At 34.9% G+C, this 15,686-nt stretch overlaps 1 protein-coding gene across 4 annotated transcripts in view; it reads left to right on the plus strand.

Moving 5' to 3' along the window:
* IL1RAPL1 (interleukin 1 receptor accessory protein like 1) overlaps positions 1–15,686 on the plus strand; it is a 757,591-nt gene that overhangs the window by 728,399 nt on the left and 13,506 nt on the right. For all 4 annotated transcript variants that reach the window (XM_027449029.3, XM_072027434.1, XM_072027437.1 and 1 more), the window contains 2 exons: positions 1,764–1,907; positions 14,746–14,916. In XM_027449029.3, coding sequence (XP_027304830.1) covers positions 1,764–1,907; positions 14,746–14,916 — 315 coding nt within the window. The remainder of the gene's footprint in view (positions 1–1,763; positions 1,908–14,745; positions 14,917–15,686) is intronic.

Genomic DNA, 15,686 nt, shown 5'->3' on the forward strand with positions numbered 1-15,686 from the left:
TCTTCTAGTTCCTATTAAACAGCTGCATCACCTGTAGTACAAAATGATATACAGGCTATAGTAAACCAGTGCAGAATAATTTCCATTTCCATTCATATTGTGAAATACTGAATTACTTGTATGCAAACATTATTATTTTTTTGGTTAATTTTATTAACATTCCCTTCTCTGGACCAGAAGACAACTGAAAGTCTGAAATAACCATGCCAGTCTTGAAAATATCTAACACAAAGGAGTTTCCAGCACAGTTTTGGAAAGAATGTCACAGAATATAAATGCCTTTTTATTTTACTTTATTGCAGTTTTAGTGCCTTCTAGAGAGCAATGAAATCATCTTACAGTTGCCTCAAAATAATAAAAAAATGTGTGATTCTCAGTAGACAGTCAAAATAAATGGAATTGTCACTTTCTCCTATAACCTTTTATTTTTTTAATTGAATTGTATTGTGCTGGAGTGTCACGTCTGCATAACCACAAAAGCCAAAAAAGCAGGGCTACATGTACACTGCTTCACTTGGACAGAAGCTGTCCACTGGAGGAGTATGGTGTGAAAGTAACATGAACAAAGCTTTCTCCAGCACAGACATTATGAAACAAAACTGCACAACTTAGTTTTCCAAGATTTGATTTCTTGGCATTCCTCAGAACCGAGTGATATTGAAAAAATATAGATGGTCTTAGGATATGCCATTTATTACTCATTTCAAGTTACAACATTTCTAGCAACAATCCCACTGTCCTTGTTTAACATTGCTAGTTTCAAGTTGATTAGCAAAGGAAAACTAGCCACAAAATGGATGCCACATAGCTGCATGAGTTTTCTTGAGTGTACAATGGTTAAGACAAGGGGATTGAAGGCCCATGATGACATATTATTTATTCACTGATAAGTGACCCCACTGAGGAGATTGCTGTTATTAGTTGTGGCTACATTTGACTGGAGTCCCCATCCTCAAAAGGGAACTACATAGCATGACCTCAATCTGCCATGTGAATCACCAGTGGCAGAGGGCAGAAGGCACAAAAGAGGGATCCTGGTCTGAATGGGGACAGATTGGGTTGGTTTGCAATGGCTAACCATAAAGCAAACCCTGTTTGGAGAAAGAGGAGGGAACAAAAAGAATTGCAAATTGTTGGGAAACTGTGTCAAATATATTTACATGTAACCAAGATGTGAGGCTCTGGGATTCCTTGGATAATTTGTCTTCACATCCCTCAAGCTATTTTTTCTTTGCTTTTTGTTTGTTTGTTTGATTGTTTGTTTTAGGAAGAAAAAAAAAATCCATAGTTTATTTGTAGGCAGTAGACTAAAACTCATCCAAAACCAGATCTTCTTCTTATTTCTGTGTGGATTAAGGGAGGAAATGTGTTTTAATTATCATCCACCAAAAAGAAAAATTAACCTCTGTTTTCATTGGAATGTCAACGTTTATGTGTGTAAAACAAAATGTGATATATCCACAGAAAGAGAGAAGGAAGAGGGTTATCAGATCTGTCTTTTACATATATGCACAAACACATACCAGCAACAGTTATTTTTTCAAATGAGCAATCCAGACACTGTACCAGAGGAAAAAGTATGTTATTAAAGGAAAAATGTTCCTATTAACTTGTTATTTTTTCAAGGGTTCTTTAACTAATTAAAAATAAATAAATAAATAGCCCTCATTATTTTACTTTACTGTTTAACATAAGTAAGGTCTACCGCTAATCTTTCTCTGTTTTGGAATGTGTTTGTTATTGTATTTTGTAATTCTTTGCAGAGCTGATGTATACAGTTGAGCTTGCTGGTGGGCTTGGTGCTATTCTGCTGCTGCTTGTTTGTTTAGTGACTATCTACAAGTGTTACAAGATAGAGATTATGCTCTTCTACAGGAATCATTTTGGAGCTGAAGAACTAGATGGAGGTAAGGCAGCTTTTCAGTATGCTTGTCAGTATGCAGTGTGTGCCTGTCTTTTATTCTCTTTACTAAGTCCCAAGTTTCATTTCAGTTTAAGATGTGTTAACTACAATTTTTATTTCTCACTGCATTAGGCACAGACTTTAATACACTTTCCTCATGCAGCACATTAGCAGTAATGACTGCTTAGCTGATGTACGTGCTACTCTCCGATCTCCAGGCAACACCCATGTCTTCTGGATTCATACTCCCAACACCAAATGAAAACTACCAGCACCTATGCATAAAAGACAGTCTACCTTTCTGACAGTGCCAAAAGACAGTTTCACTTTTCCATAAGAAAGGAAGCATCTTCCCGACTTGTGTTCCCCAAATAGGTAGAGGTTGGAGTGAATTTCAATTTACTCTTTGTTTAAACTGATCAGTCTCAGCAAACTGTGCTGAGTGTTTGGGAATGCAAATAGCAGTCTATTTTCTTGACTTCACTTACTTCATCACTGAGAGAGCAGCTAATGGTCATTAAAGTTGTTCTGTGATTCAAGGACAGCCAGCTTAAACAAAAACTAGTCTGCAATGTACGCATGGCTTGTGTCAAACAAATACATGTATTTTGTTTTCTTCAGTTTTTAAGCAATGAGGAAAAATGTCTTTTCTGCCTCTAGTCCTACTAATCAAAACTACTATTAGACAGCAAATTGGGTTGAGCTGCAGGCTCTGATTAATTGGTTTTGGTTTATTGGGTTAGAGTTCCTGATGTTTTGTGCTATCACTATGTCTTTGGTGACAGAACCTTCCTTTTTTACTGAAATACTGCTGAAAGTTATTTTATAGTTCAAGGTAATAGCCTGTGGACAGAAGCCACTGTGTGACATATTATAGTAAATACGTACTGATAAACAAGCACTGGCCAAATCTGTAACTGATAAGGGAGAAGAGAAGCAGCAAAATTAGAGGTCTTTGTGTAAAGGAAAGAATTACATGTTAAGATCACCAGGGAATGACCCACTTCTGCCTCCGATCTAAAAAAAAATAGGGTCTAAAATAGAAAATTCTCAGAACAACAGTGAGCCTAAGTACACTAAATTTTGTATCCTTCTACCAGATTTACAAAAAGGATGCATATTAATACAGCAGTTCAGTGGGGGAAAAAAATCTGCTTACTTATTTTATAAAGGAGGAAACTGAGGCCCAGTAGGACCATGATTCATGAAGGATTTTGGCAGAGGCCATTTTTTTTCAGGAGCTGAGATCTTTCCTATACCAAAAAGTAACCCCCCAGTTTAAAGGAGCATGCTTACTTGCATGTGTGAATTTAATAATAATCATATTATATGATGAAAAAATAGGTGGTTTAATTAATAATTGTTTAAATAGGTGCAATTTAATGTTTTCTCTCTCATTTTCAGGAATTCTTACTTTTACAGTCATTGTTTATTGTCATCTCAAATCTCTCAAATTACTCTAGCAAACTTACTCTAGCAAGTGTTACACACTTGTCTCTCTGTTCTCCCATCTCTAACATCAGTGACCTGGGAACAAAAGCATCTTTATCACCCCTTTTAAACAATAAAAAATGAATCCCTCAAGGATAGTATTCTGGGATTCAAAAGGAGGAAAAATAATGTCCATACAGTTTGTTTTTTTTTTTCTGAGCATGTTTCATTATTTAATAAGATAAAATATGGATTCTCCTTACATGATCACTGCAAAAACTCATAGGTTGGGTGCTTGGTTGTGTTAATGCACCAAGAAAAATAACACTTGCAGATTCTCCAAAAAGAATACTATAGCTTCTATTGTATTCAGTATACTAGCAACATGGATAAAACCTGTTGTGCCAATGGACTTACTGCAGCTGGGCTTTTATTCTGTCTCTTTTATTTAAGCTCTTGCAGAGACAGGAAGACAGTGACAAAATGCCCCCAGAGAAGACCTGGCTACAGTTTGTGTGGGAATAAATTGCAGACCTACATTCAGGTTCTTTCCTTTGGCTTTGCCTGTTACTGACAGGCTCAAAATGATGAATTCTAAAATCTTCTAACTTAACCTCCTGTAGTGCAACAGCAAAACACCCATGTTCTATTCATAATTTACATTATGTTCTGGCATACTTCAGGATAGCATGTAGATAAGCAAACATCAGAATATCGTAAGTTCTTTTTTGTGTGTTTGTTCACTATATTGTATCCAAAGAGGGTTCAAAATGCTTTAAAAGCGAAGTCCAATTAATTTTTTCAGTTGAAAATCTATTTTAAAATGCAATGCTTCATTTCTTCTGTGATCAGAGAACAAGCCCTTCAGGATGTCAAATCTCATCACAATTTCTTCTTCCTTTCCAAACCTTAGACAATAGTTTTTCCTCATAGACATTTCTGTGTAAACATGGGTAAATTGTGAGAAATATTTGAAAATGGAGTATTTAACCCTTACAGCTAACATAACATAATTTATTACTTTCTCTAGGGGTAATGCAGTGTTCACAGATGCTGATTTCTCATTTCTCTAACTTGTAGCTTTGAATTTCACATCTTCTCTCTCATCCCAGGGTATCTATTCTCCTCCTTTTTTATCTCTCCAGCAAACACTTCATCTCAGCTTTGCCTTTATTGTCTCAGGGGAATGTACACTGAAGCCTCCCCTTCCCACATTTTCTTTCCTTTCCTACTAAATAAGAACATAATCAAATCAACACAGGATACTGGAGTTTGGTTATTAAACTTCACCTCAAACATCAGACAGATCTCCCTGGGAGCTGGAAAAGAGGAGCAAAGAAACTTCTCTGACCCATGGCAAAGCATTAGCTTTGTCACCTGCAGCTGTTTGGCATGACCTTGCTTCTCAGGGAGATAGTTCACACCAACCAGTTAGATGGTCAAAAGCTCCCAAACCTGTTTTAGTGGAGAATTTCAATTCAAGATCTGCCTACAAACACAATGATGATGGTACCTTCAAACAAATATCCACTATTATTCTGAAAACAAAAAACAAAAACAAAAAATCAGAAATCACTTCACTGAGATTTTCTGAGGGCTGATCATTGTTAAATACCAGGCAACCATTTTAGGTTGAAGACTCTACCTTTGAAAGTTAATTTCAAAAAACTTTGTCCATAAATTGCACTTTAACTAACACATTATTAATGGAAACGATTTTAAGAAGTGGTGATTTCTTATGTTTTGCTGTACATGGGGCTCTAACATGAGAGTTTTATAACACATTTATCCTCTGAGACGTTTTAGCTGTTACTGTTTCTGTATTTTTATTTTCCAAGGATCTTCTCTGTCACTTTTTCCAGTTTTTAAATGAACTTAATCGATAAACTATTGCACTTTAACTGACAAAGAAGAGTAAAAACGCAAGAAAACATTTACAAGTACCTGGGATCAAGACACATGCTGACTTCTTTCTTGCTTGCACTCTGGGATCTTAAATCCTTTTTGTATCAGGAGATTAACACTGTATGGAAATCCATTCTTTGCCTATACAAAATATGAAATCCAGACCCCCTAAAATCTATGGAAATATTACTAGGGTTTTACCCAGGACAACTTTGTACTCTGTGGGACAGCCTCTGCTCATCAAATCATGTAAAGTTCAGTCCCCAAACAGAACAGCCACGGTGGACAGACAGTAAGTGTGGAGAAGGGAGTCAGACCAGCAGCACCCTTGATAATGCTGCCTTGAAGTGGACAGGACTCTCCAATTCACAACAGCTATTTTCAACCTTTGCTTGCTGTATCAAAACATGAGAATTCCCAGTGGATGCTCTGATACCTGTATGTTAGCTTTAAAATATATTAAGAATAAATCCAAAAGGATACAGATGGTAGGTTGGAAACTACTTCATGTGGTCAGATGGGCAAAATTACTCAAAATCATGAATATACTTGTATTTATATTCCAGATTCCAATTTCAGAGAAAAGAGCACGTGGCATGGTAATCAGTAGAAACCACCTACAGGCACCAGTCTTTGCCATTTCTTGGGTGCATTAGTAACTGTTTAAATTGATTAAAGTTTTATTCTGAAGGAATTAATAAGCAAAGGATGAGCACTATCATAAGAAAGAAGAAAGTCTGCTCTAAGAGGCTGGCATTAAAATAGATAAGAATACATGCATTTAGAAATTAAAAAGAAGACTGAACAAATGTGCTGTGAATGACGTTCTCCATTAAACTTTCATAATATTTCTTGCCACAGCTAGGCTGACTGGAAGCCAAGTTTCAAGCTGAAGAACAACAAAACAAACAAACAAACAAACAAACATAAACATTTAAATTGTAGTCAGCTGACAACTTGGCAACTATAAAGTAAGAGCTTTGTTTGGCAGGTGATATAACAACCTTCAAAATGACCCTCCGTAAGTTTAGATCCCATCAACTGTTGGAGAGGTGCTCTCCATGGTGTCTTTCATCTTATTCTTAACCTTCCTTGCAAAGGAAACATGGGAGAATAGAGGGATGAAGGTCTCAGCCTCTGAACATGACAGTGTGGGCACAAGGGAACCAGAGTTACTCTGGTTTCACTTTCAGTTCTCAACCTCACGCCCTCACCCCCCCCAACCCCCCTGCCCCATCCCCTTCCCCCACCCCCACCGTAATTTGCCATTTCTGGAATAAAACAAAGCACTCCTAAAATGATTAAAATGTGTCACCGCTGAACTCTCTAAATGGAAATGTTTCTTGGTCTTCATATATAATACCTGTAATAGCTGTTTCTGGGCTGTCTGGGTTGCATTTTCTTAAGAGATGAATTTTATTATTTACTGAGAGGAAGCAAATCAATACTCAGATTACGAGACTGATAAAACAATTTGTGCGTTGAAGTCCCTGTTGCAAGTGGGACTCCTAACATAATCGTGATTTTCATCCTTACCGTTATTTAGCAGCAAGAGACTTGCAGGTTTCACAGACAGACCTATGGGATTGCCCAAATAATACCTTATTAACTGCACAAGTCAAGACCAGGTAAGACATATTTCTCTGTGGTTTCCTGGATTTCATCACAGTAAACATCTTACACAGCAGAGAAAGACAATGCTTTGAAGTTCTTAACACTTCAGTGTGACTTGGCTGCTAACTTTCCAATATAGCTTTTATCAGTGGCTTAGACACCTCCCAAAGTACTTGTGTTAATGATTATGCTATGCAGGTACACCTAGCCTGAAATTAATGCTGAAGTTAGTGACTTTGCAATTACAGAATCTTCCCTGGGGACCCATGGAATAAGTTTGCAATAGCAATCTCACCATGGTGTATGCATTCTTATTGGCTATTGGCAAATTGTGGCAATAAGAAATCCTACTCTATGAATATCAATTTCAAATTCTATTAAAGACACCTTTAGAAAAAAAATGCAGCTTTCTTTTTTTCAAATATTACTGGTTACAAAACAGGGATTTTCATCTTATTTAATTATAATTTTATTGTTGCTGAATTGCTTATGCTAACTCTTTTTGTTTATTTATTTACCTCAGAAAAGCAATTCAAACAATAAAATCTCAATTTATGTCTCTACTGAGTATGAGTTTTTCTAGTTTCCTTGAAACTTACTAATTCAAAGAAAAGATCCTGCTTTTTTCTCTCTCCCTATTTTATAGCATATAAAACTTAATAATAATAAACTACAAAAATAATTTTAAAAACAGTATTATCACCAAGAACTTCCTTACATTTCAAACTAAAAGGCTGCTATAGATTAGAGTCCAGAAATAAAGCAGAAAGAAAACAGATTGTACCGTCTGAAGACAGGTATCTCATGTTCCTCAGCCAGCAGCTTTATCAAATAGCTCTAAGCTTTGAAGTTTGTTTGTTTGTTTGTTTGTTTGTTTGTGTTTGTTTGTTTTGTTTTAGTTTTTGTTTATTTTTTTTTTTTTTAGTTTTTTTTTTTTTAGACTTCCAAGGTAGGCAAGATGAATGCAGCACATTTGCACCTGATTTCAAGAATTCTAGATTGAAAGCCTGTTTCCAAGCTGCTTCCCCCTTGAGTTTTGTTTATGCCTACTTCCTTAAATTTTTGATTTTACTCAAATCAAGGCTGTCTCAGCTCCAGTTTTCAAAATGAAGATGTCAGATGCAGCATTGATATGTTGTCATTTTCATAAAGTTTTGTTTGTTTGTTTGTTTGTTTATGAAAACCACTAAAATTTTGTGTTTCTTTTATTATTTTATGTTCTTTAGGCTCAATATGATTTAACAAATTGATAGGAAGGGAAAAATATAAAATCACACACACACACACACACACACACACAAAAAAAAAAAAAAGCCCCAAATACATAGGGCCGAGATGCCTTATGCCTTAGTAGTATTATAAACGTGTCTGCTATAGATAAAGGACATCTTTATTTTTCTTGTTCTATAGTGTGCTGAGCATACTCATGAACCTTTTTAGAACTGATTAGACTTCTTTAACCTTTTTCCAAGTGTTGTGTTTACAAAACCTCTCTCCAATGCACCAATGCCCACTTCAGATAAGGATCTGCACTATCATTAGGTATACTACATTTAATAGGTACTTCACCATGGGAATGCTAGTGTTGGCAGGTTTTTATTTTTATTATCAATAAAAAGTACTCGACATTAAAAAAAAATAAAAATAAAAAGTAGGTGAGCTTCATAACCAACAGTAATTAGTGTGAGGAAAGGCAAAAGCATTTTGAAAAACTTTTAATGATTTGGGGTTTTTAATCAGCTAAGAATTAGGATTATATTTTTCATTATTCTGAGGGTAACAAACGGTATTGCAATGTGAATATTAAATGTTTCAAATGATGAAACTTGTACAGATTATGTAATGCCTTGTGTTATAATTTTGAAGAAACTACACTCTCCATGAAATTTTGAAAGCTCACCAATTTGCAACTCTTGCTGAACACAGGATATTTTCAAGGAGGAAAGCCTTCTCCATCAGCCTCCTGCCAGTTCTCTGCAGGACTGGGAGAATCCATTCTGTCGTTTCTAAGAACCCCACCTGAAACTCTTTGATAAATCAGTACATTGCTCCCAAACTCAAACAATGAGAATACATGCATTTAGAACACATGCATGCTGACACATGCTCTGGCAAAGGAGGGGATTCTGCCTTCCAGCTCCCATTGATTTATAAAGGGAAGATCTGGGAAAGTCAGAAGTGTCTACTACTATTCCTTATCACAGAGCAGTCCACACATGATCAGCTCCTTTCAGAGTGCTGGGTATATCTGAATTCACTCCTAATCACTCTGGAGGATTTCAGGGCACGCAGTCATTAACTGACCCTGGTTTCTAGGTTTACAATTTCATTAAAATGTTTCAGATCTAGCAACTCTATGAAAAATCACATTGTAGATTTCCTTTGATTTTGATCTATTAGTCTGTCTTGTGCTAAAACATATTATGTGAGATGAAAATCAGACTTTGTCATCTGTTTGAACATAGCTGATAAGAAAAAAAAAAAAAAAAAAACACCAGGGAGATACTTTTCTATTTTTAATTTTTCATCCACATATAGTGTTCTTCTGTCCCCTATTAGCAGAAATAGCTGCAATGTTTAAGGTTTAATAAACCCTCAAAGGCCCAAACTTCTGGCTCCTTGGAGTGTAAAATGCAAATCATTAGAAAACATGTACACGTGTAATAAAAAATTTAAGTTAAATCTGTCTGCTTGTCCCTGTAGAAGAGGAACTTTTATCTATCTTTCTGTAGGCACCAGTTTACCATTTTTTCATGTATAACTGTTAAAAAAGCATGCATACAGATAAGTACTCAGATATCTGATAGCGATTTATTTGCCCAAAGATCCCATTTTCATGTGACAAAGTAGATGCATATGGAGCCTGAGTTTTATTTTTTGCTTACACTGAGCCTTTAAATGACTGCTTCTGAACACACCCTTGGAATAACAAGCAGGAGTTACAGCTTCATCCCCTAAAAGTTTTTATCACTTCTGCAGGGATAACGTTGAAGAAAGTTACAGGAAATGTGACCATTTCTATGTTTGGATGATTGCTGAAAGAATGGAGAGTGTTAAAGAATTCATGTTTCATTGATGTATCAGGTGTTTTGGATAAAATCCTGGTCAATGAACTAAATAATGTTTTTATATGTTCTTAATGGAGAACACTTCATAAATTCACATTAAATGTTTATCTCTAAGAGAGGCAAACAACTTTCTCTGACCTGTGGTTAAGTTTAGCTCCAAGAACATTATTCAATGGCCTTACTTTCAACTCCATACGACAGTTAAAATGCTATGGTGAACTTTGTACTTCATGGTCGGTTTTGATCAGAGCCTTATAGTACCTGTGGTTATGGGTTGACTGAAACAGTTGTGGACTGAATGTATCATACCTGGAGCACAGACCATGCTCAACCCCATTGTGCTACGCTAATCCAGAGCTTCCATGTGCTCTCATGGTTGTTTACAATACACAACTGATTTTATTTTTTATTTTTATATTTTATTTATTTTATTAAATCTTGATGAATTTGACTGTGCAAGGTATGCTTTATGTTTCATTTCAATCTTTTTGGTTAATGGATACAACAAAGCTTCACAGAAATAAAGGCTGTTGAGCTGAAGGGCTCCATCCTACTTGTATACCTGATAGGCAGCAGAAAACAGCTATAACCACATAACTGGAGAGGATCTTTTGTCCATTCACAAGGAATGAAAAGAGGAATCAAACCTCTTCCCATCTACAGCAAAATGTTTCTAATTATTGCCATTGTGTGATATTGTATATCATACTCAGATGTGTTTACTGAATTAAAGGACAGCTATTACATAAAACAGCTCTGCAAAGTACCTGGAGGTAATGCAAGAAGAACCTATACTGATATGTTTCTGTAAATGTGTGTATATATATATATATACATATACATATACATATATATATATATATATATATAATATATTTCCTGAAATTGTTAAGGAAAGAAATGTGCTTTCAAGTACAAAAGTATATGTAGAAAATTGCTAAAAGTCTCCATGAGACAGAAAAAGGTTTCAGATCAAATGATCAAAATCCTGCATTTGGTAATTAGCAGTTATTTTTCTTCCTAAGTGTGGGAGGAAACAATTAGTGAGTAACTATATTCCAGTTTATTGCTAAAGCACAGGAGCCTGACAGAAACAAATCTTTGAAATGCCATAATAAAACAAATCTTTGATGTGCCATACATAAAGTCAAAGTACAGTGGCAGTCAATCACATTTTCATTCAGGGGATGCTTGGACTGAAGACTTAATTGTTTGCTGATGAGGGGAAATGAGGAAATTCTCATTGTAAAAAGAATTTTTTGATGCCACTAAAGCTTTCTTTGTTTCGCTTTTCTTTTCTTTGCCTCTTTGCCTTTGTTTTCTAGAACAGAATATTTGTTCCAGTCAGTATATGAACTGATTGTGTACTCAAATCTAGGAACATTTAGTTATCACTATATCACATAAGAGTAATAATATCAACTCTTTTGTGATTTGATTGTGATTAGGAGCAGATCAGGATTTTTGTGATTAAGTTTGTTGTTTTTGTTGTTTTTGTTTGTTTTTGGTTTTGTTCTTTTGTTGTTGTTTGGTTGTTGGTTTTGCTTTTTTGTTGATGTTGTTGTTTGTTTTGATATTTTTTGTTCTTTTGGAAAAGGAAGATATGCTGCGACCAAACATTTTCATGTGATAAATATCTGTTCCAGTGAACAATCAAGAAAACACAAAGCTCTGATAGATTTCCTGCATGCTTGCTCAGAGTCTGAGGGCTCCTAGATACATTACTGAAATGAAGGTCTACATGGGAAACAACCCAAGAGCAAAAGTTTTACAGAACCTCCTGCTTCCTTGTGATATGGCCAAAAGACTGGCAAGATGTGAGCCCCAGCTGCCAGACTTTCACTCTGCCACAAGATCCACATGGCTGCAGACCCACATCAGTCCCTCTCAGTTCATTGACACAGCATGTTAGGAAAGAAAAAGGGAGGGGAGGGGAAACGAAGAAATTAAGATCAGAAATATTCTTTGGTATGTAGGTATTAGTCCCAGTCATTAAAATTAGAAGTAGGTGGAGCCTTTTAACTGAGTAGAAACACAGTCTAAGAGGTCACCTACTCTGTGTTTAAAAACTTCCCTGGAGATAGAAGATTTTGATAATTTTAAGAGTCCTCAATTTTTTCATTACAACTGAAATTCTATATTTTGACTATCAATAACAATTAGGGAAAATAATAAATAATTATATTGATATTTGACGTCACAGATATGATAGCTTCTGACAGCTCCACAGCTATCTGCCTGTTGTAGTCCATAAAATGTTTCAAAGTGTTGGCAATGTAACCTCCTTGCCCGCCTCAAAAAAAAAAAAAAAAAAAAAAAAAAAAAAAAAGTGTAAGGTATACTCTGTATCCCAGGCACCTCACATTTTGAGAACTGTCTGCTCATGCCAGTATGTCATCCCATTAGGTACCAGGATTATCAAACATAATTTTTCTATAAACTGAATTTTCCACTTTTCATCAGAGTTAAAAATAACTGACAGATGGGGAGTATAATAGCTCAGGGAAACCACTGTGTGAATGCAGCTAACAGTTTCCCAAACTGGATTCACATCTAGTTGTACTGGAGTTTGAATAAATTCATGATTGCCTGAAACCATCTGTGTACACATACTCTAGATCCTGATCACTCATAGCTTTTGACACAAATGCTATTAAAACTAGGGAACTAGTGTACAAAGAAATGTTCCCTGCAATCATGTATAATGCACTTGTAGTAAGTGGGAATGCTGGATCCTCCATCGTATAAAAGTATATATATTTCAAATAAAGGCATTAATGTGATATTTACATATACAAGAAAATTGTGGCGTAGCGTGAATAATTTTCCTTCCAATTAAGAATGTACAAACCATCTTAACAGACAATGTCCTGAAGCCTTTAAAAGAGTTTGAACACTGCATTATTTATTATGATTCATCCCTTTGAGAAATGATACATTCTCATCTTTATTCAAAGATTTCCAGTGAACCAATGCTGCTCTAAAACATGTAATATGTTTATGACCATTACTAATGAGATAAAAGAAAATGGCATTACACATCATCATTTTGTCCGTTGTAGTGATTACCTCATATATTTCCTGACCTTTCTATGTGTTAACATGATTGTTGAGTTAAAACTATTCTAATGCAGAACTGGAATCTGCTCTGTAATCTCCCTGTAGTTCATATTTGATCTATATGGTGTTCTTTCAAGGCATTGTCAGAGGCATTAGGTTCTTGTTTATCATGAAGGATCATGGTTTCACAAGTACTGAAATAATGGAATAACAAAACCAAAGACGGTATTTCTTCTCTTTCATTTCTGTTGTTGTTTTGCGGTATTTATTTTATTTTATTTTATTTTATTTTATTTTATTTTATTTTATTTTATTTTATTTTATTTTATTTTATTTTATTTTATTTTATTTTATTTTATTTTATTTTATTTTATTTTATTTTAATCTATTGTTAACATAGCAATCCAATAGATAATTTAACATAAAATGAGTGTAAGAGAGAAAATGAATCACACACTTATTATATCAGATTTGAAAGTTTGAAAGAAGTTTGACTATTTTAATTTTGTCATCTGCAAATATTTATGAAAACAGTATGAATTGCTCCTTGGAAGAAGGAGTGGACCATCCAAGATTAGCACCTGTTCTTTAACTTTACTTTGCACCCCTCCTGCATTCAACAGGTTTTTCCAAATAGAGTACAAAAAGGTATAAAATCACGAAAGGACTAACTGAATAAATAACTGAAGTCAACAGTGAATGGATATAATATTTCTTATGATACAGAGTAGAGTATTCAATCAGGTATCTTTTACAAGCAATTGATATTCTCGATAGCCTGTGCATAATGTTTTCAAAAGAGTTAGAAGGATGTTAACATTTCATTACTCTTGCCATTGATTTTTTTCTGCTTTCTTCACAACAAAAGTCAAAACATGACCTCTTATTCCACTGAATTAGTTCCAGAGCACTTGGCATTATTGACCTCCTAATGAAAATTAATGATGGCTCTTTTGATTCAGTCTTTCAAGTAGGCACACCAAGCACATTTAAGAAACCGGCAAATTTATTCCTCTTACTAAAATGAAATAACATGCTGTTAAATACTAAAATGTACATTAATGTAGCATAAAATTTACATATTTAAGCACACTGAATTCAATAGTTTTGAACTGCATTTTCAGGATCTGATGTTACATAGATCTAAGCTTGCCAATAATCTCAGACCTGAAAAGCCGATGAGTGTTATGACTAAATCTACGCATATTCTTAAAACATTTTGAGCCTTAAATTTGTAGTGAAAATTTGGCAAGAACGATTTTTTTTTTTATGATGCAACAGAGACAATACTTTATGAGCTTACCTATTTACATGCCTTTCTTTTCCATTTTAAAGCTTGAAAATAATTTGTATTCTTTTCAGTGACTTTTTTCTTCTGTGCTCACAAGCTGCCACCACACAGCTGAGTGAATTTCCTTCATACAGTGCCTTACACAATTAAGCACACAGTGACTTCAATGTATGGGTATGGATTCTTCTTCTTTGCATCCATGTGAGCCATAGGATCATAGAATATCCCGAGCTGGAAGGGAGCCATAAGGATCATCAGGTCCAACTCCTGGCACCATAAATATGTAAATAAGTATTAACTCCACTGGGTGAAATATGAAAGGTGAATGGTTTCATAACTGGAGATTGAGTGAAAGCTTGCTATTTTATCTAAACAATTTGCTATTCCTGGGCAATTCTGCCAGGAACAATTCCTCGGCAATTATCTAGGAACAGTGAAAAATCTTAACTTATTTTCTTCCTCTATTTCTTTAGACAATAAAGACTATGATGCATATCTATCCTATACCAAAGTGGATCCTGACCAGTGGAATCAAGAAACTGGAGAAGAAGAAAGATTTGCTCTTGAGATCTTACCAGATATGCTTGAAAAGCATTATGGATACAAGCTGTTCATACCAGACAGGGATTTAATTCCCACAGGAAGTAAGACATGTCTTTAGGCTTGTGTATTTCCTAAATATCAAATGAAGTGATTCTATATATGATTTTAGTATCATTTCTATGCTTACTCCTTCAGAATGTCATCTTTCCTCCATCATCCTTGGGAATAATGAAGATAAACCACCAAACATGTTTAATGTGCATTTCCCAGATAAGAGGATTATATTTTAATAATTGTATTATACTTGTTGGAGGTGAGACAGTGCAGAAAGGACATGCATATGTAATGGAAATGAATTTTATTAATAATATTTCACAGATTCTTGGAGAGCCTGCACAGCTAGGGATAAGAAAATAAGTCTTTATTTTCTGTTTCTGAGTGTTTTCCTGGAAAGATATCCATGACTTTAATTCAAAAGTAAATAAATATATAAATAAATATTGATATGCAGGTATTCCAAAAATTAAGACAGGAATTAAAAAAAAATAAATAAAAATTGTGTGTACTGAGGCAAGGTTTGAGTAATGATACCAGAAGATACAGCAGAGCAAAGAAGTGAGTTCTGGTAGTGCCCACTGAAGATAAATGTGTAGTGAAGGCACTGGAGTATTCTTGGAGATTGAAAATGAGAATAGATTCCAATTGATATAAGTATATCTTTTTCCTATATCTTTCACAATTGTATCATTTGAGTATCATTTGAATTTGAGACTGAGTCAACAAAGCACAGTTTCTGTTCTGTTTCCTACCTGGGTGACTTCTCCTTTTTAAAGAATAAAATGGTGATGAATGCACTTCTTCCAGTAAAGAT

Source organism: Anas platyrhynchos, chromosome 1 (assembly GCF_047663525.1).
Source record: "Anas platyrhynchos isolate ZD024472 breed Pekin duck chromosome 1, IASCAAS_PekinDuck_T2T, whole genome shotgun sequence".
Taxonomy (NCBI): Eukaryota; Metazoa; Chordata; class Aves; order Anseriformes; family Anatidae; genus Anas; species Anas platyrhynchos.